The sequence below is a fragment of the Mixophyes fleayi genome, chromosome 4, assembly GCF_038048845.1.
Source record: "Mixophyes fleayi isolate aMixFle1 chromosome 4, aMixFle1.hap1, whole genome shotgun sequence".
NCBI lineage: Eukaryota > Metazoa > Chordata > Amphibia > Anura > Limnodynastidae > Mixophyes > Mixophyes fleayi.
This window is the reverse complement of record NC_134405.1, coordinates 19,935,392-19,959,940: the sequence shown is the minus strand read 5'-3', so window position 1 is coordinate 19,959,940 and position 24,549 is coordinate 19,935,392. Positions and strand designations below refer to the sequence as shown.

Below are 24,549 nucleotides of genomic sequence, written 5' to 3'. Positions count from 1 at the left end.
CCCAACATTGGACAGCTTATTAAGGTGCCTTAATAGACTATACTATGGAGAAATGATTGCAGCTGATCTATGGAGCAGAAAAGGCTGGCAGGGGATTCTGGGAATTGTAGTTCCACAACAGCTAGAGAGCCACAGATTGCTTAAACCTGTAATAAGAGAACATAGAATGAATTAACTGTAACTGGTCTATACCATATTCCATATTTGTGGTCATCTTCTGACCGGGCTAACAGGCTCCAGTATAAGACAGAAGTGGTTAGCACTTCTGCCTCACAGCACTGGGGTTATGAGTTTATTTCCCAACCATGGCCTTATCTGTGTGGAGTTGGTGTGTTCTCCCCGATTTTGCGTGGGTTTCCTTTGGGTGCTCCTGTTTCCTCCCACACTCCAAAAACATACTGGTAGGTTAATTGGCTCCTATTAAATTTACCCTAGTCTGTGTGTGTGTGTGTGTGTGTTAGGGGATTTAGATTGTAAGCTCCAATGGGGCAGGGACTGTTGTGAGTGAGTTCTCTGTACAGCGCTGCGGAATTAGTGGCGCTATATAAATAATTAGATGATGAAGTGATGTGATAGCAGCACCCAGCACGGAATCTTGGACAATGATCCCGCCTTCAGTTTGAGCTGCAGGACCTGACATGTGTAGCCGCCCCCACGACGATCCATTGGCTACAGATCATTAACATTCCCCCAATCGTACAACTAAAGATAGCTGAAGCTTTACAGGAAATGTCTGTCAAAACTGTATAATATTGACATAAAATGCAATTTCTGACCCACTTTTGCATATATATATATTTTTTTAAAGTAATTTGTCGCAATATCAGATCTAAAGGCAACTATGTATAAAATATAGTTTTATTAGAAAGTGATCAGTATTATATGAATTCAGCGAATACCAGGTTATGACCTGTATGAAACAGTGATGATCAGGAACAGTCCACACAGTGCTTTAGGGGAGGGGGGAGGTGCAGTGAAATATGGAAGGAACCAAGACTATACATAGGGCTCCCTGCAAGTTCGGCGCCATTCTGCCTTCCAGATGTGCTAGTCATGCTGAACTTGGTAGTCCTGCCATACATACGTTTGTTTATTTTCTGATATGATATATATATATATATATATATATATATATATATATATATATATCTTTATCTATTAAAGGCGTTATTATATATTCATGTCCTATCCTGCAACACTGACTCTGCAAGAATGTTCCCCAGATTAGGGCCGTGAGCTTTGCTGTTGGCGTTTCCTTTAACACCCACACAAACCAAGGAATAAAAGGTTGCAGTTTTCAGCATATACAGAATATATAGTATGTCAGCATAGATGAGATGGGCCAATGGCTATTTTCACCCAAGGAGGAAAAAAAACCCTAATAAATGGCCACAATGGGGCGTTCTAACACAGTATAAACAGGTTTTAAGCGCAGTGCTGGTCGAGGAATTAGGCTGGTTATATAAGGACACCCAAGTGAAGGTTCACCAGCCGGTGCTATTCCTAGTGATCCCGAGTTCTCCCAGTAGTGCTGGATTTGTGATTGGGGCATGTAATCCTAATCTGTCTTTCTGACTGTGGGTTTATAATCCATGTGGCTCCCGGTAGATCCTGCCTTTGGCAACAAGCATTACTTTGCTTTGTCTGGACAATAGCGTTGTCCTGTTGTCTGAATAATGAGTGCTCTGTTGTCTCGCATACACGTGTGGGTTGGATAGCTGCAGCCCACACAAACCGCTTGGGTTTTCTGAATATTAAAGCATATAAATAACCCAAAATATAGCATATTTGATGTTAACTAGAATAATTGTAAAAGCTTGCGACGGTTCCCTAAACTAAGCCACACAGTCCTTTCTTCTGTTTCTGTAAGTTCTGCTTTCCAGGCCGTTCACTCTTAACCGTCTCCACCATCATGTAGTATTATTTTCACTTCCCTATCAATCTGGAGTTACGTTATGCCTTTTGGACAGTTCCGTTTTGTCTTTGGATCAAGATTTGCAATGACCCAGAGGCTAGTAAATTCACAATTTTTATCCTTTACTTCCTTGTTGTCCTGATTGCTCCTGGTTTCTTTGTGATGCATCTTGGGTTTTTCGTGACCATTTTGCAGTGGTTTTTTTTCTGCATTATAAAGCACAGTATCTCTAAATTTGGACAGATGATTTTCATCTATAACTCTTCTGCTTCTGTCCGATTCTAGACTTGGGTCCACCACGAAACTGCTGACCCCTGTATTTTCTGTTCTTTGATCTGCAGCTCATTATGGACAGTGCAATCTTGATTTCTTGTTGACTTTGGACTTGAAATACGTTATACTGTAGACTTCCTCATTAATGTGCTGTGTGTTTGCAGTACAATTTCATGTCTCTCTCGAAGTGAAAGGGGAGCACGTAGTGGTTTATAGGATTTTGTGGTCTTCTCATTTTCCGGATTTGTGATACTTTTAATATTGTAATATTCTAACCATTCTGCTTCTGGAATTAAAGTGCAATGTTTTCTGGGTGCTCTCCTCCAGAATTATCTGTTCCGATATTTGAAATGACCTCTGGCGCATGTAGTCCAGACATGGGGTATTATAGTTCATAAGGGGATGGAAATTCTTTCTCTCTTTCCGCTTCCACCCTACAATGGAAAGTTTCAGTGCACCTGGAAGAGACCAAAGTAGGTGAGGTAGTTATCTACCCGCAAGCTGGCTTCAGGGAGGGTGCTGATACGAAGGAAGTTGCCAGGGTGGAGGATCACAAGCCCAGAAACACTGCAGTGCTTTAATTTGGGGTCACGGATGCTGGCAGCAGTAGCGGAAAATTCTTGTAGGCAGCGGAAGATCAATTTGCCATCCAGAAGTAGATCTAGTTTGATGTAGCTGCTGCGGCCCTCATTAAAGTGCACCTGGAAGGAGAGACGTGAAGTGAAGTGATGAGGCGGAAACAGGGAAAAGATGTGCATACATTAAATAAAACAACAGAGCGGCACAATATATACATACGACTGAAGATACGGTAGACGTAGAGAGAGGGATTTAGATTGTAAGCTCCGATGGGGCAGTGACTGATGTGAGTGAGGTCTCTGTACAGCGCTGCGGAATTAGTGGCGCTATATAAATAAATAGATGATGAAGTGATGTGACGGCAGCACCCAAGCACGGAATGTTGGATATTGATCCCGCCTTCAGATTGAGCTGCAGGACCTGACATGTGTAGCTGCCCCCACAACAGGCTACAGAACGTTAAAATTCTCCAAATCGTATAACTAAAGATAGCTGAAGCTTTACAGGACATGTCTGTCAAAACTGTATAATATTGACATAAAATGCAATTTCTGATACTTGACTCACTTTTGCATATATACGTTTTTAAAGTAATTTGTCGCAATATGAGATCTGAAGGCAACTATGTATAAAAGATGGAGTAGACGTAGAGAGAGGGACGGGATGAAAACAGTTGATGGGTAGGAAGTGGTACTAAGTGGGGTATATATGACTGAAGATGTGGTAGACAAAGAAACTGAGAGAATGAAGATGGCTGGGGAGTGGTCGTAAGTAGGGTATATATGGTTGAAGATGTGTTAGACAGACAGAGAATGCCAAGATAGTTGATGTGGTGGGGTGGTATGTGGGGATATATAAGTGAAGATGTGGTACAAAGAATTAGCAGGAGAGGGTAAAAACAGTTAAATGATGGGAAATGGTAGTAAATATGATTGAAATGTGGTATACAGAGAGATAATGAAAGGATGAAGACAGTTGATGGGATGATCCATACAGGATATTGGTAAGTAGGGTATACATGATTGAAGATGTAGACAAAGGGAGTGAGAAGATGAAGACAGTTGATGGAATGATCCATACGGGATATTGGTAACTATTGTATACATGGTTAAAGACGTAGAAAAAGGGAGTGAGAGGATGAAGACAGTTGATGGGATGATCCATACGGGATATTGGTAATGAGGGTATACATGGTTGAAGATGTAGACAAAGGGAGTGAGAAGATGAAGACAGTTGATGGAATGATCCATACGGGATATTGGTAACTATTGTATACATGGTTAAAGACGTAGAAAAAGGGAGTGAGAGGAAGAAGACAGTTGATGGGATGATCCATACAGGATATTGGTAACTATGGTATACATGGTTGAAGATGTAGACAAAGGGAGTGAGAGGATGAAGACAGTTGATGGGATGATTCATACGGGATATTGGTAATGAGGGTATACATGGTTGAAGATGTAGACAAAGGGAGTGAGAAGATGAAGACAGTTGATGGAATGATTCATACGGGATATTGGTAATGAGGGTATACATGGTTGAAGACGTAGACAAAGGGAGTGAGAGGATGAAGACAGTTGATGGGATGATCCATACAGGATATTGGTAATGAGGGTATACATGGTTGAAGATGTAGACAAAGGGAGTGAGAGGATGAAGACAGTTGATGGGATGATCCATACGGGATATTGGTAATGAGGGTATACATGGTTGAAGATGTAGATAAAGGGAGTAAGAAGATGAAGACAGTTGATGGAATGATCCATACGGGATATTGGTAACTAGGGTATACATGGTTGAATATGTAGACAAAGGGAGTGAGAAGATGAAGACAGTTGATGGAATGATTCATACGGGATATTGGTAATGAGGGTATACATGGTTGAAGATGTAGACAAAGGGAGTGAGAAGATGAAGACAGTTGATGGGATGATTCATACAGGATATTGGTAACTATGGTATACATGGTTGAAGATGTAGACAAAGGGAGTGAGAGGATGAAGACAGTTGATGGGATGATTCATACGGGATATTGGTAATGAGGGTATACATGGTTGAAGATGTAGACAAAGGGAGTGCGAAGATGAAGACAGTTGATGGAATGATTCATACGGGATATTGGTAATGAGGGTATACATGGTTGAAGACGTAGACAAAGGGAGTGAGAGGATGAAGACAGTTGATGGGATGATCCATACAGAATATTGGTAATGAGGGTATACATGGTTGAAGATGTAGACAAAGGGAGTGAGATGATGAAGACAGTTGATGGGATGATCCATACTGGATATTGGTAACTAGGGTATACATGGTTGAAGATGTAGACAAAGGGAGTGAGAGGATGAAGACAGTTGATGGGATGATTCATACGGGATATTGGTAAGTAGGGTATACATGATTGAAGATGTAGACAAAGGGAGTGAGAAGATGAACACAGTTGATGGGATGATCCATACAGGATATTGGTGATGAGGGTATACATGATTGAAGATGTAGACAAAGGGAGTGAGAAGATGAAAACAGTTGATGGGATGATCCATACGGGATATTGGTAATGAGGGTATACATGGTTGAAGATGTAGACAAAGGGAGTGAGAAGATGAAGACAGTTGATGGGATGATTCATACGGGATATTGGTAAGTAGGGTATACATGGTTGAAGATGTAGACAAAGGGAGTGAGAGGATGAAGACAGTTGATGGGATGATCCATACTGGATATTGGTAAATAGGGTATACATGGTTGAAGATGTAGACAAAGGGAGTGAGATGATGAAGACAGTTGATGGGATGATCCATACTGGATATTGGTAACTAGGGTATACATGGTTGAAGATGTAGACAAAGGGAGTGAGAGGATGAAGACAGTTGATGGGATGATTCATACGGGATATTGGTAAGTAGGGTATACATGATTGAAGATGTAGACAAAGGGAGTGAGAAGATGAACACAGTTGATGGGATGATCCATACAGGATATTGGTGATGAGGGTATACATGATTGAAGATGTAGACAAAGGGAGTGAGAAGATGAAGACAGTTGATGGGATGATCCATACGGGATATTGGTAATGAGGGTATACATGGTTGAAGATGGAGACAAAGGGAGTGAGAAGATGAAGACAGTTGATGGGATGATCCATACGGGATATTGGTAATGAGGGTATACATGGTTGAAGATGTAGACAAAGGGAGTGAGAAGATGAAGACAGTTGATGGGATGATCCATACGGGATATTGGTAATGAGGGTATACATGGTTGAAGATGTAGACAAAGGGAGTGAGAAGATGAAGACAGTTGATAGGATGATCCATACGGGATATTGGTAATGAGGGTATACATGGTTAAAGATGGAGACAAAGGGAGTGAGAAGATGAAGACAGTTGATGGGATGATCCATACGGGATATTGGTAATGAGGGTATACATGGTTGAAGATGTAGACAAAGGGAGTGAGAAGATGAAGACAGTTGATGGGATGATCCATACGGGATATTGGTAATGAGGGTATACATGGTTGAAGACGTAGACAAAGGGAGTGAGAGGATGAAGACAGTTGATGGGATGATCCATACAGGATATTGGTAATGAGGGTATACATGGTTGAAGATGTAGACAAAGGGAGTGAGAGGATGAAGACAGTTGATGGGATGATCCATACGGGATATTGGTAATGAGGGTATACATGGTTGAAGATGTAGATAAAGGGAGTAAGAAGATGAAGACAGTTGATGGAATGATCCATACGGGATATTGGTAACTAGGGTATACATGATAGACAAAGGGAGTGAGGATGAAGACAGTTGATGGGTGACAGTGGTAGTAAGTAGGATATATGAGATTAAAGGTGCAATAATCAGAGAGAGAGGATGACAGCATAAAGACAGTTGAAAGGTGGGGGTGTTAGTAGGGTGTACATGACTGAGAATGCAGAGAGAGAGAGTGACAGGATAAATACCTCTGAAGTAGAGAAGCTGTAATGAGTATGGTATGTATGATTAAAGATGTGTCAGATAGAAAGAGAAAGTAAGAAGATGAGGACAGATAACCTGTGTGGTAGTAAATCGGATATACCTGATTGAAGATGTTGGTATAGAGTGGGCGGTAAGTAGGGTATATCTGACAGAATATGTGATAGAATAAGAATATGAAAACGGTTGATGGAACAATATGGGGGTAGTACATTTGTTCTATGTGATTGAGGATGTGGTGGAGAGAGAGTGAAAGGATGAAATTAATTGATGGGTTGGGATGGTAGTAAGTACAATTTATATACCTGAACATGTGATAGACAGGGAGAAAGGGTGAGCTTGAAGATAGTTGATGGGTTGGGGGTTGTAGTAAGATACACCGATCAGCCACAACATTAAAACCACCGACATGTAAAGTGAATAACATTGGTAATCTCGTCACAATGGCACCTGTCAAGGGGTGGGATATATAATGTGTTGGAAGCTGGAAAAATGGGCAAGCGTAAAGATCTGAGTGACTTTTACAAGGGCCAAATTGTGATGGCTAGACGACTGGGTCAGAGCATCTCCAGAACGGCAGGTCTTGTGGGGTGTTCCCGTTATGCAGTGGTTAGAACCTACCAAAAGTGGGCCAAGGAAGGAGCATCTGTGGGATGTGCTGAAAAAACAAGTCCGAGCCATGGAGGCCCCACCTTGCAACTTACAGGACTTAAAGAATCTGTTACTAATGTCTTGCTGCCAGATACCACAGGACACCTTCAGAGGTCTTGTGGAAACCATGCCTGGACAGGTCAGAGCTGATTTGACAGCACTAAGGGGGGACCTACACAATATTAGGCAGTGGGTTTCAATGTTATGGCTGATTGGTGTAGATATGATTTGAAGATGGACAAATAGAGAAGGTGAGAGAATTGAGCCAGTTGATGGTTTGGTGGGTGTGGGTTGAGATACATAGGACATATATGATTGAGGATGAAAGAGAAATGTTGAAATTATGAAGACAATTGATGGGTTGATTAGAATACAGTATTGGTAGTTAGGGTATATATTATTGAATATATGGTAAGCACAGAGAATGAGAGGATGGAGACTAAGTGGACGCAGTCAGTTGATGTGTAAGGGTGGTAGTCAATATAATATTTGTGATTTATCATATGGTACACAAAGTGAGAGAGATGGAGCAGCAGGGTGAAGATAGGAAATATCCAGTTGATGGATGGGTGAGAGATGAAGAACGGAATATAGAACACTCAGGAGGTTTAGACCACTCACCTGGCAATACAGATAATACAGTCCTTTATGGTTCACGATAAACTCCCCCCTTCCTTCATTATATTTGGTTGGGCTGGTAGAATTCCTTGGGATCTCCGTCCAGTACCGGATTGTACCATTCTTATCTGCAATTGTAAAGATTGTGGGTTTGTATTGCACATTGAAATTAGAGAGAAATATGTCTCTGAACAACTTACCTGCATTCATCGCTATTGCTCCCTTCGCCAATTTAACTGCAAAGACACAAAGAGAGCTCTTATATATGTAGTGTGTGCTTATTCAATACACCAGTAGGGGATGTTAGAGTCACAGTGTCAGAGTCACATTAACTGAAGAAGGGATAATAGTGGTAATAGGATATTATATTTATTAACGATAACATATCAGTGGTGCTTTGTAGTATGCGGGCTATACTAATAGACTCTAATTGGGCAATATAAAGGAATCATGTCAAGTTATGGCTCTTTAAAGAAAGTATTACCTTCGTAATGAGCTGCGGAGATCGGTGGAGATTTACGATTCGATTGTCTGTTTTTCCTATTGTTGTTTGCTGGGAAAGGAACCAAGAAATGTAAATGGTTAAAATATTATCTCAGATTATCACAAAGAGTCACTGTCATGACATGTCACAGGATTGATGTCTCTCTCTATGTTCAGGTTCTCCCCTTTTAAAGTCTCACATCTACGCTTGGATGTGTCCAGCATAGAATTAGACACACCAGTCCCGTGAGATGTTCTTATATGAGGAGTCCAGCATAGAATTAGACACACCAGTCCTGTGAGATGTTCTTATATGAGGAGTTCAGCATAGAATTAGACACACCAGTCCTGTGAGATGTTCTTATAGGAGGATTCCAGCATATAATTGGACACACCAGTCCTGTGAGATGTTCTTATAGGAGGATTCCAGCATAGAATTAGACACACCAGTCCCGTGAGATGTTCTTATATGAGGATTCCAGCATAGAATTAGACACACCAGTCTCGGGAGATGTTCTTATATGAGGATTCCAGCATAGAATTAGACACACCAGTCCCGTGAGATGTTCTTATAGGAGGATTCCAGCATAGTATTAGACACACCAGTCCCAGGAGATGTTCTTATATGAGGATTCCAGCATAGAATTAGATACACCAGTCCCGTGAGATGTTCTTATATGAGGATTACAACATAGAATTAGATACACCAGTCCCGGGAGATGTTCTTATATGAGGATTACAACATAGAATTAGACACACCAGTCCCGGGAGATGTTCTTATATGAGGATTCCAGCATAGAATTAGACACACCAGTCCCGTGAGATGTTCTTATAGGAAGATTCCAGCATAGAATTAGACACACCAGTCCTGTGAGATGTTCTTATATGAGGATTCCAGCATTTAATTAGACACACCAGTCCCGTGAGATGTTCTTATATGAGGAGTTCAGCATATAATTGGACACACCAGTCCCGTGAGATGTTCTTATATGGGAATTCCAGCATATTATTAGACACACCAGTCCCGGGAGATGTTCTTATATGAGGATTCCAGCATAGTATTAGACACACCAGTCCTGTGAGATGTTCTTATATGGGGATTCCAGCATATTATTAGACACACCAGTCCCGGGAGATGTTCTTATATGAGGATTCCAGCATAAAATTAAACACACCAATCCCGTGTGATGTTCTTATATGAGGATTCCAGCATAGTATTAGACACACCAGTCCCAGGAGATGTTCTTATAGGAGGATTCCAGCATAGAATTAGACACACCAGTCCTGTGAGATGTTCTTATATGAGGATTCCAGCATAGAATTAGACACACCAGTCCTGTGAGATGTTCTTATAGGAGGATTCCAGCATAGAATTAGACACACCAGTCCCGTGAGATGTTCTTATAGGAGGATTCCAGCATAGAATTAGACACACCAGTCCTGTGAGATGTTCTTATATGAGGAGTTCAGCATATAATTAGACACACCAGTCCCGGGAGATGTTCTTATATGAGGATTCCAGCATAGAATTAGACACACCAGTCCCGTGAGATGTTCTTATAGTTGGATTCCAGCATAGAATTAGACACACCAGTCCTGTGAGATGTTCTTATATGAGGAGTTCAGCATATAATTAGACACACCAGTCCCGTGAGATGTTCTTATATGAGGATTCCAGCATAGTATTAGACACACCAGTCCTGTGAGATGTTCTTATATGAGGATTCCAGCATAGAATTAGACACACCAGTCCTGTGAGATGTTCTTATATGAGGATTCCAGCATTGCATTAGACACACCAGTCCCGTGAGATGTTCTTATAGGAGGATTCCAGCATATAATTAGACACACCAGTCCCGTGAGATGTTCTTATATGAGGATTACAACATAGCATTAGACACACCAGTCCCGGGAGATGTTCTTATATGAGGATTTCAGCATAGAATTAGACACACCAGTCCCGTGAGATGTTCTTATAGGAGGATTCCAGCATAGTATTAGACACACCAGTCCCGTGAGATGTTCTTATATGAGGATTCCAGCATAGAATTAGACACACCAGTCCCGTGAGATGTTCTTATAGGAGGATTCCAGCATAGAATTAGATACACCAGTCCTGTGAGATGTTCTTATATGAGGAATTCAGCATATAATTAGACACACCAGTCCTGTGAGATGTTCTTATATGAGGATTCCAGCATAGTATTAGACACACCAGTCCTGTGAAATGTTCTTATATGAGGATTCCAGCATAGAATTAGATACACCTGTCCTGTGAGATGTTCTTATATGAGGATTCCAGCATAGAATTAGATACACCAGTCCTGTGAGATGTTCTTATATGAGGATTCCAGCACAGAATTAGACACACCAGTCCTGTGAGATGTTCTTATATGAGGATTCCATCACAGAATTAGATACACCAGTCCCGTGAGATGTTCTTATATGGGGATTCCAGCATAGAATTAGACACACTAGTCCCATGAGATGTTCTTATATGAGGATTCCATCATAGAATTAGATACACCAGTCCCGTGAGATGTTCTTATATGAGGATTCCAGCATAGAATTGGACACACCAGTCCTGTGAGATGTTCTTATATGAGGATTCCAGCATAGAATTAGACACACCAGTCCTGTGAGATGTTTTTATATGAGGATTCCAGCATAGAATTAGATACACCAGTCCCGTGAGATGTTCTTATATGGGGATTCCAGCATAGAATTAGACACACTAGTCCCGTGAGATGTTCTTATATGAGGATTCCATCATAGAATTAGATACACCAGTCCCGTGAGATGTTCTTATATGAGGATTCCAGCATAGAATTAGACACACCAGTCCCGTGAGATGTTCTTATAGGAGGATTCCAGCATAGAATTAGACACACCAGTCCTGTGAGATGTTCATGTATGAGGAGTTCAGCATATAATTAGACACACCAGTCCCGTGAGATGTTCTTATAGGAGGATTCCAGCATAGAATTAGATACACCAGTCCTGTGAGATGTTCTTATATGAGGAATTCAGCATATAATTAGACACACCAGTCCCGTGAGATGTTCTTATATGAGGATTCCAGCATAGTATTAGACACACCAGTCCTGTGAGATGTTCTTATATGAGGATTCCAGCATAGAATTAGATACACCTGTCCTGTGAGATGTTCTTATATGAGGATTCCAGCATAGAATTAGATACACCAGTCCTGTGAGATGTTCTTATATGAGGATTCCATCATAGAATTAGATACACCAGTCCCGTGAGATGTTCTTATATGGGGATTCCAGCATAGAATTAGACAAACTAGTCCCGTGAGATGTTTTTATATGAGGATTCCAGCATAGAATTAGATACACCAGTCCCGTGAGATGTTCTTATATGAGGATTCCAGCATAGTATTAGACACACCAGTCCTGTGAGATGTTCTTATATGAGGATTCCAGCATAGAATTAGACACACCAGTCCTGTGAGATGTTCTTATATGAGGAGTCCAGCATAGAATTAGACACACTAGGCCTGTGAGATGTTCTTATATGAGGATTCCAGCATAGAATTAGACACACAAGTCCTGTGAGATGTTCTTATATGAGGAGTCCAGCATAGAATTAGACACACCAGTCCTGTGAGATGTCCTTATTTGAGGGTTTCAATTGTGTATCTAACTCTTTGCTGGACCCTAATATAAGAACATCTCACAGGACTGATGCACCATGTTAAATAACATCTCAGTGCTTTGATGTGCCTCATTGTATGGGGAATATGTAACAAATACATGTCGGCACTCCATCAAAATGTCAAAGTAGGATCCACTGCCATGCCGTAGGGAGAACAGCAATACTAAAAGGTGAGAGATCATCACACAGACCTCCCGGACTAGTATTTATTGACGTAACCTGCCCTGTTGTGTACTCTCCATTACCTGAGCGTCTGTGACGTCGCCTCTCCTCCGTCAGCTTCTGATACAGAAACTGGTGTTTTTCCCAGACATTCTGATAAAAGATCTGTAAGACAAAATATTCAGTGTCTTATAATATGTTTTTGATTTGGATAACCTTCTGGTGTCTATAGCCTGCCTATCCTGTCAACAGTTGAAAATGTTTTCCATTATGTTTTTTTTTATTTTATCATGAACTGCGTTACATTGTGATGTGACTGTACTTGGAGACCAAACCGCACTTTCACACCTGCCCCTCTCCATTTTGTAGGTATTGGCGGGTTCCCCCCATGTTTCCTGAGCTGTGTTGGGCTCAGAGCTCGGCTGAACAGTTGGGCATTCTGCGTCCAGTCCACTTTTAGACTACCCCTCCCGTATAGGACGTAAAGCTCTAGCTCAACTCTATTGAAGGGGGCTGAACAAATTGAGTGAATAGCATTAGGGCTTCTGACTAATGTTCATCTGAGGGGGCATGGTTAGGGCCTTGGCTACTGGGTCAAGGTCCCCTGGGAGGCCAGCCTGGTCAACTTTATATTTTGTTGGCTAAAGCGAGTTAGTTTCTTTTCCCCTCCTGGTGACCTGGCTGATAGCAGTTATTGAAGGTTTTCTAAATGAGGACTAGACTGTCTTCCAGGAAGGAAGTCAAAAGTCACACTCTGCAAGGAGGTAGAAGACAACTGGGAAGTGAGGAAAAGAGCAGACAAGGTGGAGGGCTGTGAGGTGAACATACAAGCCGAAGGGTATAGTCATGAGAGGGGCGGACAGGACACAAAAGTCAAATAAGAGTAATAAGAGCCAAGGGGACGAGGACAATGTAACATATTGTTTCTATGTGAGCTAGTAGGTTGTTATTGGTTGGGAGATGTTAAGGAACAAGCTTGGATGTTTCACCAAGACCTTTAGTTATGGCACTACGCCTTCAAACATGCATGACAAATTGAACCTGTTGACCTATGTCTTTTTTCTTACGAACTATGCAATGGTGCCAAGATAACTTCCATGGAGGGTCTAATTGCCGTATTATACAACCCAAGTGCACCAGTTGTCGGTCACAACCTCAAATAGGGAAAAATTTAGGATTTTACCCACTGGTTTTGCATGAACATGTAGAGGAAGAAACTTTGACCTAAAATAGACAATGCTAAGCTTCAGAATCGGTTTACACAAAGACATATTCATAAACATTTCACTTAATTTTGAGTCTTGTATTACGTCATTTGGACAGTTTTGCATACATTACAGCGGTATGAAATTATCTATTGTTATCTGTACCATTGGAAGAGTCAGGAGTGTGATGTGACAGAGGAGTGGAGATTAAATAGATTAACTGTAAGTCAACAAACAATCACTAAAGCAATTTAGCAAATAAAAGGTCTGTTTAGCCGTGCCAGTCTGGTGGGAGGCACTGTGGATCCCTTTGTGTCTGGGTGAGCCATGTGCGGTACGTGGCGTGGAACATTATTATGTCAATGAATAGATGCAGATATCTTACCTGAGCGTCAGAGCTAGGATCTCGTAGTGGACCCACCTGAAATGTAGACGATGCAGAACGGGTTTATGTGCAATAAGAATATGAAAGGTTTAGTGCATTGTATGAGCATTTTGTTTGATGCTTTCCTAACGGATAACATGCAGAGCGTGAACAGACCAAAGCACAGGATATTCATCAGACAATATGGATCACAGTAAATACTTCATACACAGATTTATCACGGGACTCCAAGAGTACATTTGCTCCATTTAGGACAGCTCAAAGTCCTTGTGTCATCCATTGAGAACACACCGCAGAGGAACAGACCTCAAACTGGGCAGTTCTCCCGGTTAGAGAGTGCACAGAAAACAGGTGCATGTGGGACAATATGTACAATGCGCAAAGGCCTGGTACATCATTAGTGGCTAATTACATTTTCAATGCACCGTTGCCCCAAAGACGACTCAACCTCAACGGGACCCAAGCAATGGCAGGGGCCTCTGCTCACAGGTTCACTGAAATAACCGCGGGGGCCTCTGCACACAGGTTCACTGAAATAACCGCGGGGGCCTCTGCACACAGGTTCACTGAAATAACCGCGGGGGCCTCTGCTCACAGGTTCACTTAAATAACCGCGGGGGCCTCTGCACACAGGTTCACTTAAATAACCGCAGGGGCCTCTGCTCACAGGTTCACTTAAATAACCGCGGGGGCCTCTGCACACAGGTTCACTGAAATAACCGCACCAAATTAAAAGTCAGTTTTACATGCATCAGATTCTGTTCTGGCACAGGGATGGCCATGAGACCTATGTGCATATTACCACCAACAGAAGCAGAAAAACAAATAAGGGGGCAGACTAGTTTGACCTGTAGATTCTTTTTTTAGCGTCAAATGTTTCTATGTACTCAAATATCACCCCCCACGCCTGTAGAACCTGCAATAGCCCATATTAACTGGCAAAACTACAGAATCGTAAATCCCGCATTTGTATAATTATAAATTCCTTATAGCGCTAAATGAAATCTGGTCAATGCCAGAAAGGACCATTAAAAGAATATTAATATATATAAAAGGTGCTAGTGATATTCCCAAATACTGTATATATATATATATATATATATATATATATATGTTAAACCTGAGTCAAAAGAAAAGATACTTGAGATTATAGTCGGATCACAGAGGAACTCAGGGATATCAGGTGCCAAGTTTTGTTCATTCTTACAGAATGGGTTTAAATCGACAGGCCCAGAGGGCGCCATCTGATGGTAGAAGCTGCGTGATCGGGGTGTTTCTGGGTGAATGAGGGCTATGTGCACTTATTGGCTTCATATTACTCCAACATGCAGAAAAAAGAGATTTAAATTTTTTGGGATAAGATATTTAAATGAAAAAAAGGGGTGGAGAGCGCTCGTTTTACGTTTGCTGTTCCCTGTTTAACAGACGATCACAGAGACTTTCTGCTCAGGGTGGAGAAGATCGGACAATCAGAAGCGAAATAATGCAAAAGTAATTCTCCATGGAAGTCCTATGAAACCGAATGGCAGTGGGTATCTACTTACACTGATTCATTAAGGCACGCCAAACAACTGTAAATGGCGTTGTTGTTTTTTGTTTTGTTTTTATATTTTTTTTATTTTCGATGGTCAATCAAGAAAATACAAACGTAAAAACAATAATACCAGGTAACGAACATGCTAAAGCCAAAACAGCAATTACAAAGTATCCAATTCGAGGACAACATTAAAAATAAAAATAGACAAAGAAAGAAAGTGACCAGTTTTTATATTTTTAGAGAGCGATACTAAAAGTAGGATACAATAACAAAAGGGATTGTAAGGGAAGGGTGGGGGTTAGGCAGGGGGGGGGACCACGAAGTTAAACACTACGAGTTTTCAGAGGGTAGTTAGGGTATAACGAGCCAAGAGCTGAGAGGGAGGCGTCCATTGAGCGGACTGCGGTCATCGCACATGGGTCAGGTCAGAGGAAGATCAAGTTGGGGGGAGAACGCGTTTTTCGCGTTTAGCCGTGGAGCCCAGACTTGGTTGAAGACATGGCCTCTATCATGGAGGTAGTACGTAATCTCCTCCATGGCGTTGTTGTTTTTTTTAAAGTGCATTTAAATCGGGCCTAGGCCTTATTCAACTACAAGTTGATCTGAAGAAACGTCTTTTGTTGAATACGGGTCTAAGTACACTCTGCTCTGACAGACACAATACATTGCAGGATACGTCCTATACATACTGTATGTGAAATGTAAGGTCATAGCAGAATGCACAGGGGAAATTTTTTTTTAATTATCGGCACCTGTTAATATTAGTCATTAGTGACAAAATTGTAAAAAAAAATAAAAATAAAATGTTTTCTCCCATAAAATACATATATTAGCAAGTTGCTCTTGATTGCAAACACATGTTCTAGCAGGCATCTCGGCCGTCATCACTATCACTCGTTACATCAGACCTGTAACCGGTGTAGGCGATACGACAGAAAATCTCGTACCTTTGAGACCAAAGCTTGAATGGGACGCTGCTGCACTGGAGCTCGGCGCGCCCTTACTGTACATTGACTACAAGCATACGCCCATTCCCCTCCCTGTTCCGCCACTGAAATTGTAGGCTGTAGTAAGGGTTTACGTTGCTGCGTTCTTTGGCGTATGCCCCGGTTCCGGGCAGGCGCAGGATGAGTTTACTCAATATACGGCACGTATAGGCATTTACGTTCCTTAATGAATCAGGCCCTGTGTGCACATTTTGCAATTGAGGCCCAGTATGTATGTCTGTGTTTATTTGTATTATGCCAAACAATATGCACCTTATAGTATATGTGGTACATCGGGAGCAACAACAAGTTCAAACAGCAGGAAAGAGGTCCATGTACCAAAGAGCTTGCAATCTAAACTTGTCTGCATTGAAGGATTTTACGTCTTGTATTTTAGGTTTAGTGTCTCTATAGGATGGAGGATAGATCGACCAATAGCTGACCTGCCGTTAGACGTTACGGAAATCCAGTGCACACGTAGCCGTTTGGTTGCTATGAACTACAGCGTCCTCCGGTAGCTGTAGTTCAACCGTTTTCATAAATAACTTTTGTTATAGTAAGAACAACACAGCAAGTAAGAACAGCACCATTGGGCACGCACCCAGGGACAATGAATGCCACCTAGCATAGAACCAGGTCCACTAATCCATATGATGCAAATCTCTTCACCAGGATGCACCTACCAAGGCCTGATGGCGCAAATGGCATCATTGTGGCGGGAACCTGGCCTGCTCATCCAGGAGCAATGCCTGAAGGGAGTCTCCCAGGCAGTCCGGGAGAGTAGGCCAGTATGGCCCCCTGACTTCCTTGCAGGATTTGGACACTAAAAATAATTTTGAGAGATTGATATTACACTGCTGTCTGTCACCATTGAAATTTTGTCGTACCACCCCCTTCCTAATTGTATTGCTATTGGCTGTCCAGTACAAGAGTTAGCTGCATGCACTGGTAAGAAAGTGGGTGGGCTGACTCCGCCTCCTTGGTGATGGCTGCAGTGTGGGCTGAACCTAAGGTGGAAGCGAGTCGATGGAAAATGAGAGAAAATACTGGGCAGCTAGTGGGTGTACGTAAATATATAAGAAAAAGATTCCCTTACCTGCTGATGCTGTGCCCATCCTTGGCACAGGTTCTGGCCCCAGGCAGTGGTTGTCAGTAGCAGGTTCAGGGAAGCCAGGTAGAGAGCAGTGCCCCCTATTGCCAGTGCCAGGAGAAGCAGCGGGAGCAGGGCACCTCTGCCTGCACCTTTCTTACTCCAGCGAGACATTGATATCAATCCGTCTCTTAATCCTAACTCATCCTACGATTCTTCATCACTAAAACTAACTTGCATGCAAATCGAGCAACGCTAGCAGAGTTTTCTTAGTGGGAAAAGGCAGCATTAAATTCCAGCCTGCAAAAGTACCAGTATTGTCATTATCCTCTTATATAACTCTCCTGTAATGGGAAAGGTTTCCTAAACAGTCCAGAGACGGGAAATAAATACCATCGTGGAAGGGAAAAAAAAATTATCTGGAGAAAATGTCTCTCTCATTAACAGGTTAGTCGGGAAAAGTTTCTCTAAAATCGTCTCTCCTGGAAAGTTCTCAGCGTTCCTTTGCGATCTCCGCAGCTTCCCAGCGAATGAATGAAACTTTCCGCTGACAAGACCCCTAAACCCCAGGTGACAAATAAATCTCCATGTTTTAAAATCCAACCCCAAAAAAGCAAGGAAGGAAATCAAAAAAGATGTCAGGCATTCATTGCTGTTCCAAAATCCCACCAGCTTGCAAGGTCACAAAGTGTCGAGTTGCTGTTGACCAGAGAGCAGCCATGTTGTATCAGCCCCCCAGAGATCTGCACGTAGGTCCAGGCATAGACATTAAGCCTTGAGGCCTCAGCTGGGGAGAAAATACAAATTGTGCAAGAGGGGTGAAGCAGTTGACGCGTTAGGGGGTGAAGTAGTTAGCGAGGGAGAGTGACAGCCTGAGAAGTAGGAGCCTGGGGTTCGGGAGAGAAGGAGGAGGAAGAGGGAACAGAGGAAGGAGTTGTATCCAGCTGGTTGGAAACCTCTGTGTATGTTTTTCTTCTTTCTGGATTCACTCCAGAGAGAGAGAAAAAAAGAAAAAGAATGACAGGAAATAGAGAGAGAAGGGGAGGGAGGGGGGAGGAAAACACAGAAGATGTTAGAGGGAGGAGAAAGATAGTGGATATGAACAGAACAGAGGAGGAGCGGACAAGGGGGGAGACTGCCAGACAAATTGCTGAGTATTCAGAAAGGGAGAGTGGCAATGGGAGGGGGGGTGGGGGGGGGGGGGCATTAAAGCACACTATATCTGTTTACACTTTATATTATACATGCATGTGTGTGTGTGTGTGTGTTATTGCTGGGTGTGGGAATGTGTGCCAATCTGTGTCACACTTGGCTGTAGCAGGGTCCCACGCCTCTCTGCTCCGGTCAGAACAATACTTAGTGCAAAGGCTGTAGGGAAATCGGCCAGATGTAATGGGGTTCATGTCCAAAATCTGGGGATTGTTACGGCAGCGTCAGAAAACTGAATTGGGTGCAGTACATAGATCATAACCAGCAGCGGTCAGTCAACGCTCAGTAAAGTGGAGCAGGAACCGTTGCGTGACATATTTAGAATGTAAAATGCACTTTTTTTCTTGGATGCAACTGAGATGGTACTTTTTGGATTTTGGTTGAGAAAGACATACTGGCACACCATAGAAATGTGTATGTATGTAAATATATATATATATATATACCAGCTTTGTTGGAATGAAAAGACATGCACTGGTCTGCACAGGACGCCCGCTTCAGCACTTGTCCTGCTGTACTAGCAAGACCAGCACCAATAATTACAGAGCACCTGGAGAGATGACAGCTTCTCCGCTTGGCTCAGCCTGACTCTGGGAGCTGGAGGATAATTAATATTCCTTTTACATATTACCCCATTAAACCATTTATCTCCTGGTACATATATAGGCAACTTGCTATCATTCAGCTTGCAGTCTGATTGTGATGACGGACAGCATTTAAGTACAGATTCTTAGGATGTGTCCCTGCTAGGCATCAATGCGCTCTACATAGTGGACAGAACGTACTACGCCCTCAACATGACCCAACCAACGGACATCATCAGACTATAATTCTACAGTCGTATAATCTAACCTTGTAATATTCCTCAATAGTCATCTAGCATTTAGAACACTGGAAGTGGTACTGTGCTCTTCTCCATGCATACAGAATAAGAACAGATACCGAGAATGGCCTTTAGCGTAGAGAATTAGCTCTGTACCATTACCCATGCACACAGAATAAATACAGATACTGAGAATTAGAGCCATACAGAACTAGAGTTCTAAAGTGCAGTTATTTGCGAACACAGAATTAAAACATATATGAGAATGACATCCAGCACAGAGAAATCAGAGACGTGGTACTGGGCTGTTATCCATACACACAGAATAAGAAATGTTAACGAGGCTTACAGAACAAGAGAAGTGGTACTGTGCATGTATTCTAATTGCAGAAAAACAGGAATTGCATTTTGGTAATTAAGGACATTTAATGGCTATGATGTAGTGACTAGTTCCCATTTATTTAAACAGAAACTGAAAGATGAATATATACATTATACATGACAAGTATAATCTAATGTTCTGCTCCACTCCTGTAGATATAAAACATTTGAGCTGGACTTTATGGTACAATGTAAGAGAAATGGGAGTCAGCTGAACGCTGGAAAACAGGGGAATTAGTTGTAGTAAGTGGACCTTCCCTTCACGTCTACGGTCAAGTCATTTACCATACTCTCGCTGACCAAATCCACGTTGTAGGAGGCGCGCTCTATTTCCTCTAGGTATGATGTAGGTAGCGCTATGCTGGGGTTGACTAGAATGAGCAGATAGGAGGAAGGTGTGAGGACTTTGCAGTTGTGACCCCTCTTAGGTTGAGCCCTGAAATTAGTGGGTTGCTCCCAATTGTTGAGGATATTGATGGTACCGTCCCGGGAAGTGGGGATTGTTACTTATTGGCAAGAGTGGATGATTTACACGGCCCTGTCCAGTCCTGTGGAGAGAGGTCAGGGGTCTGTACTGTAAAGAAGGTGTTTGGCTGGTCCAGAGGAGATTCATCTTCACCCTCTCAGGGGAAGATGAAGATAGAAGTACTCAGTACCATAACAAAGCTCAGGGGGGTCTGAGTATGACCATTGTCCGAGTCCAGTTCAGGTTCATCGGGATACCCTTGCCTGGTAATCTACCGGAGGTATGCTGAGCCAAGGACTGACAGCCAAAATAGATACATTAAGCAAAGTTCAGAGAGTCAGATGTTCTACTGTAAGTCTGGTCTTCAAACTTACTTTCTAACCCATAGAGCCTATTGATGTGAGGAAACTGAAGTAATATGGAGGAACCATGCACGGGTGGTATGTAGGTCTACAGGTGCATCATACAATGTGATGAGACTGAACTAGCCTGGAGGAACCCTGCACAGGGGGTAGGTAGGTCTACAGGTGCATCATACAAGGTGAGGAGACTGAGCTAGCCTGTAGGAACCCTGCACAGGGGGTAGGTAGGTCTACAGGTGCATCATACAATGTGATGAGACTGAACTAGCCTGGAGGAACCCTGCATGGTGGTAGGTAGGTCTACAGGTGCATCATACAAGGTGAGGAGACTGAGCTAGACTGGAGGAACCCTGCATGGGGGGTAGGTAGGTCTACAGGTGCATCATACAATGTGATGAGACTGAACTAGCCTGGAGGAACCCTGCATGGTGGTAGGTAGGTCTACAGGTGCATCATACAAGGTGAGGAGACTGAGCTAGACTGGAGGAAACCTGCATGGTGGTAGGTAGCTCTACAGGTGCACCATACAATGTGAAGAGACTGAGCTAGACTGGAGGAACCCTGCACAGGGGGTAGGTAGGTCTACAGGTGCATCATACAATGTGATGAGACTGAACTAGCCTGGAGGAACCCTGCATGGTGGTAGGTAGGTCTACAGGTGCATCATACAAGATGAGGAGACTGAGCTAGACTGGAGGAACCCTGCATGGGGGGTAGGTAGGTCTACAGGTGCACCATACACCTGTAGAAAAGGGTTACATAATAATTGTAATAACACTTTTCCATAGTGACCAACTGCAAGATAAAATTCCTCCTTTTCTATGTGTTAGATGCAATTCTTTCTATGTATTCTTATTCTCAAAGCTTCAGAAGTTACCATTTATTGACATAGGGTGTTGATGAGGATTATATTGCCCTGTGGTCTACCGAGACTGTATTGTGTACTTAGAAAAAATATAAAAAAATGTTGCCAACTATATAATCAGATGGTACTTTGTCTAGACCTCTTAACAGTGTACGCAGTGTTCTGAGTGTTCTGAACAAGGAACATCCTAAGTAGGCATTCTGTAGGTCCTCCGGCAATATACCACATGGTTCTGATGAGGTGACCCAGAGGTTTCTCCTTGTACACATTCATACAATGTCCAATACACAGAATGCTATCATATATTTATATATCTGCCTCCTGAGGAAACACCAGTGGGTCACAAGTAGAGCGGGTCCGGCTGAGAGACAGGCATCTCTACGCAACGTCCTGGCAGGGGATCAGCACCAAGCTTTGGAAAGGGATTTCTTTCTCGTCTCTTTTAACAATTTGGGACTAACTGCAGTAAAATCAGGACTGCAGTATAATCAGGATTCCATTTGGTAAACTCTATGGATTTGTTAAATATGAAAGTAAGTAAAATTCAACATGACATCAGTTATCAGTACATCCAATGTCCGGTTAGCGTTTAATTCATTTTGTGCTCACTTGCTCATGTAGATCTAGTAAAATGTTGAGTAATGGAATTTTATGGGCGAAATTCAATTATCGGCGATGCACTGCCGGGGGTCACCATGCTTTTCGTCTGTGTACATTGCCAGCCATTGCAGTAGGGAATCTCTGCTCAGTTTTTTACGGGGTGCGAGGAAAAATGAGAGGAGATTTCAGCCAGAACATCAGCGCGAGATGTCTCTGAAACGTCCACGGAGACAAATCATGCTGGATTGAATTTCCCCCTATATGTATTGTGACCAGATGGGCTGACTTCACCACCCAGTCTGTTGGGGCTAGAAGAATGAAGGAATGTTACACAGTTTATCTGAGTTGCTTTCTCACTGTCAGTAACCGACTGTTGCTGTCCACTCCTGCTGGTGTCACCTGCCACCACCGACACTCACCGACTTACGAATGTCAACTGTGCCATAGTTGTAGGAGAATTCGCTTGCCACCACTAGGCTCCTTCAATGGCACCTAGAACCGCTTACTTCTGGGTACCTAGTATAGCTGCTATAGCGCCTCTTTGCTGTGGGCTGACTGGTACCTCCTGACCGCTTACTGTGGATCAGGACTGCTGTTTAGTGGACAGAGCGTTGACACAGAGACATTGGGTTCATCACAGGACAGCTGAGGAACGAGTCTTATCTGTTGGTCACAGGATACAACAGGCACTAGGAGTCAGGCAGAATCTTTAAGCAGTGATGTTTATTGGCTCAAGGGGTCCTTACAATGACCATTACACACTAATTGGGGGTACTGGTGATCATCCAGAAGTACAGATGGTATAATACAGTTAAAAATACAAAATACAGCTCTTATATACTGTTTCTGGCATATATTTGCAGGGGATAACCCAGTCCACTTGCTAGCTGGCACCACAAAGTCTGAGATATTACATCAGATATTTAGCATCAGGATGTAATATATTCTCTAATCTTGGATTTAACAAAATTCACATCAATCTGTGATTTCCTAAATGACTTGCTGGTTGCATTATTCATGTAGTTCTTCTATCTTCTTAACAAGATAGGATAAAATGTAACGACCCCATTCTGTGCAGTCAGGCTGAAAATGTGTTGGGCACTCACAGATGAAAAAGGCTTAATTAGCATGGGATTTCCTTTCTTCAGACAGTTGCAGAAGCAAATTTCCTCTGACATGGCATCAGTAAATTTCCGATACAAAACTCAGTACATTTGCAGTGATAAACATTAGCGCGCTGCGCCCCTAAGTGAAGTAAATTATTGCTAAGAGATCCAGCCACACGTATACTTAAACAGGGACTTTCTGGTCAGACACCTTGACAGACAAGTGCCTGGCCTTATGCTGCTTACACTTGTAGCAAAATAGAGACAATCGGAGTGTCCCGGGTACTCCGTAGCAGCTGGATGGCCCTAGACTGACATGGCAGCGTTTCATAATCTCCCACCTTGTGGTGGAGGCTCTTTAACAAATGTAAAAAAGTGTAATGTTTGTACAGCAAATGAATAATCGCCCTGGGGGATGTACAGCCCCTGACATTCTTCATAGATCCACCCGAAACATAGAAAGAGATGCTAATAGGACCGTACTGTGCTTATTATGGAGCAGCTCTGAGTGCTATATCTGCCTGCCAAATATCCCTGGCTCGTGAGGGAGAGGCTGACCTCTGTGTTACTGGAAATAGAGGGGGATTGGAGGGGCAGGAGTTTGATGAAGACAGACTAATGCAGGGGAAACGATCGAAAAGAAAGATTAAGACAAAGAAGTGGTGCATTAAGTATTCTAATGCCACAGCTTTGTGGCACTTCCCCCCCCCCCCCCCCCCACCTAAAATGAGATTGTTTCCAAAATTATGTTCCTTGTTCTCACATCCCCCGACAAACCTCAAAATCAGGCTGGAATGAGAGCCAGACATGTTGGTGGCTGTTATAATCTGTCTTTAATCTGTCTTTAATAAATAGCTCTCGATTTGGAAGCAATTCACCTATTTTTTTCTTTGTTGAGTTTTCCGGAGAAAGACTCAGGTCAGTGGTCTGTTAAATAACAGACAGGAAAAGTCCAGATACTGGATTTTTTCATCAGAACGGAGAGAAAGGGAGTAAAAGGGAGCGGATTACTGCAGCGTTCTACACGTGTAACATGTAGGGTTAGTTGTGGAGTAATAGTAGCCTGGAAGGAAGGACATTAGACATTACTTGCCAACTCTCCCTGAATGTCAGGGAGACTCCCTGAAATAGGGGTGATCTCCCTCACTCCCTGAAGAGTCTGGCATTCTCCCTGATGCTGAACCAGTACAAGACGTGGTTGGCTT

At 42.6% G+C, this 24,549-nt stretch overlaps 2 protein-coding genes across 6 annotated transcripts in view; one reads left to right on the top strand and one right to left on the bottom strand.

Moving 5' to 3' along the window:
- RANGRF (RAN guanine nucleotide release factor) overlaps positions 1 to 24,549 on the top strand; it is a 105,828-nt gene that overhangs the window by 45,634 nt on the left and 35,645 nt on the right. The window lies entirely within an intron of this gene.
- On the bottom strand, positions 845 to 18,644 carry TNFSF12 (TNF superfamily member 12). 4 transcript variants are annotated; one of them, XM_075206416.1, is made up of 7 exons: positions 17,539 to 18,639; positions 13,920 to 13,955; positions 12,413 to 12,494; positions 8,491 to 8,559; positions 8,207 to 8,242; positions 8,010 to 8,134; positions 845 to 2,889 (listed from the first exon to the last, which is right to left on the bottom strand). In XM_075206416.1, exons 1-7 carry the CDS (start codon positions 17,704 to 17,706, stop codon positions 2,638 to 2,640), a joined length of 768 nt encoding a protein of 255 aa, XP_075062517.1. In that variant the 5' UTR covers positions 17,707 to 18,639; the 3' UTR covers positions 845 to 2,637. The 4 variants fall into 4 exon arrangements, with proteins under 4 accessions (XP_075062517.1, XP_075062514.1, XP_075062515.1 ...); XM_075206413.1 differs by having other exon boundaries at positions 8,010 to 8,242; positions 17,539 to 18,642; XM_075206414.1 differs by lacking the exon at positions 13,920 to 13,955 and having other exon boundaries at positions 8,010 to 8,242; positions 17,539 to 18,644.

Coding starts and splice junctions, on each gene's coding strand:
- TNFSF12 (XM_075206413.1), bottom strand. CDS start 17,706: ATGTCTCGCTGGAGTAAGAAAGGTGCAGGCAGAGGTGCCCTGCTCCCG. Junction 12,495..13,919: donor ATCCTAGCTCTGACGCTCAG/GTAAGATATCTG, acceptor TTTGTCTTACAG/ATCTTTTATCAGAATGTCTG. Junction 8,243..8,490: donor CTCCGCAGCTCATTACGAAG/GTAATACTTTCT, acceptor GTGTCTTTGCAG/TTAAATTGGCGAAGGGAGCA.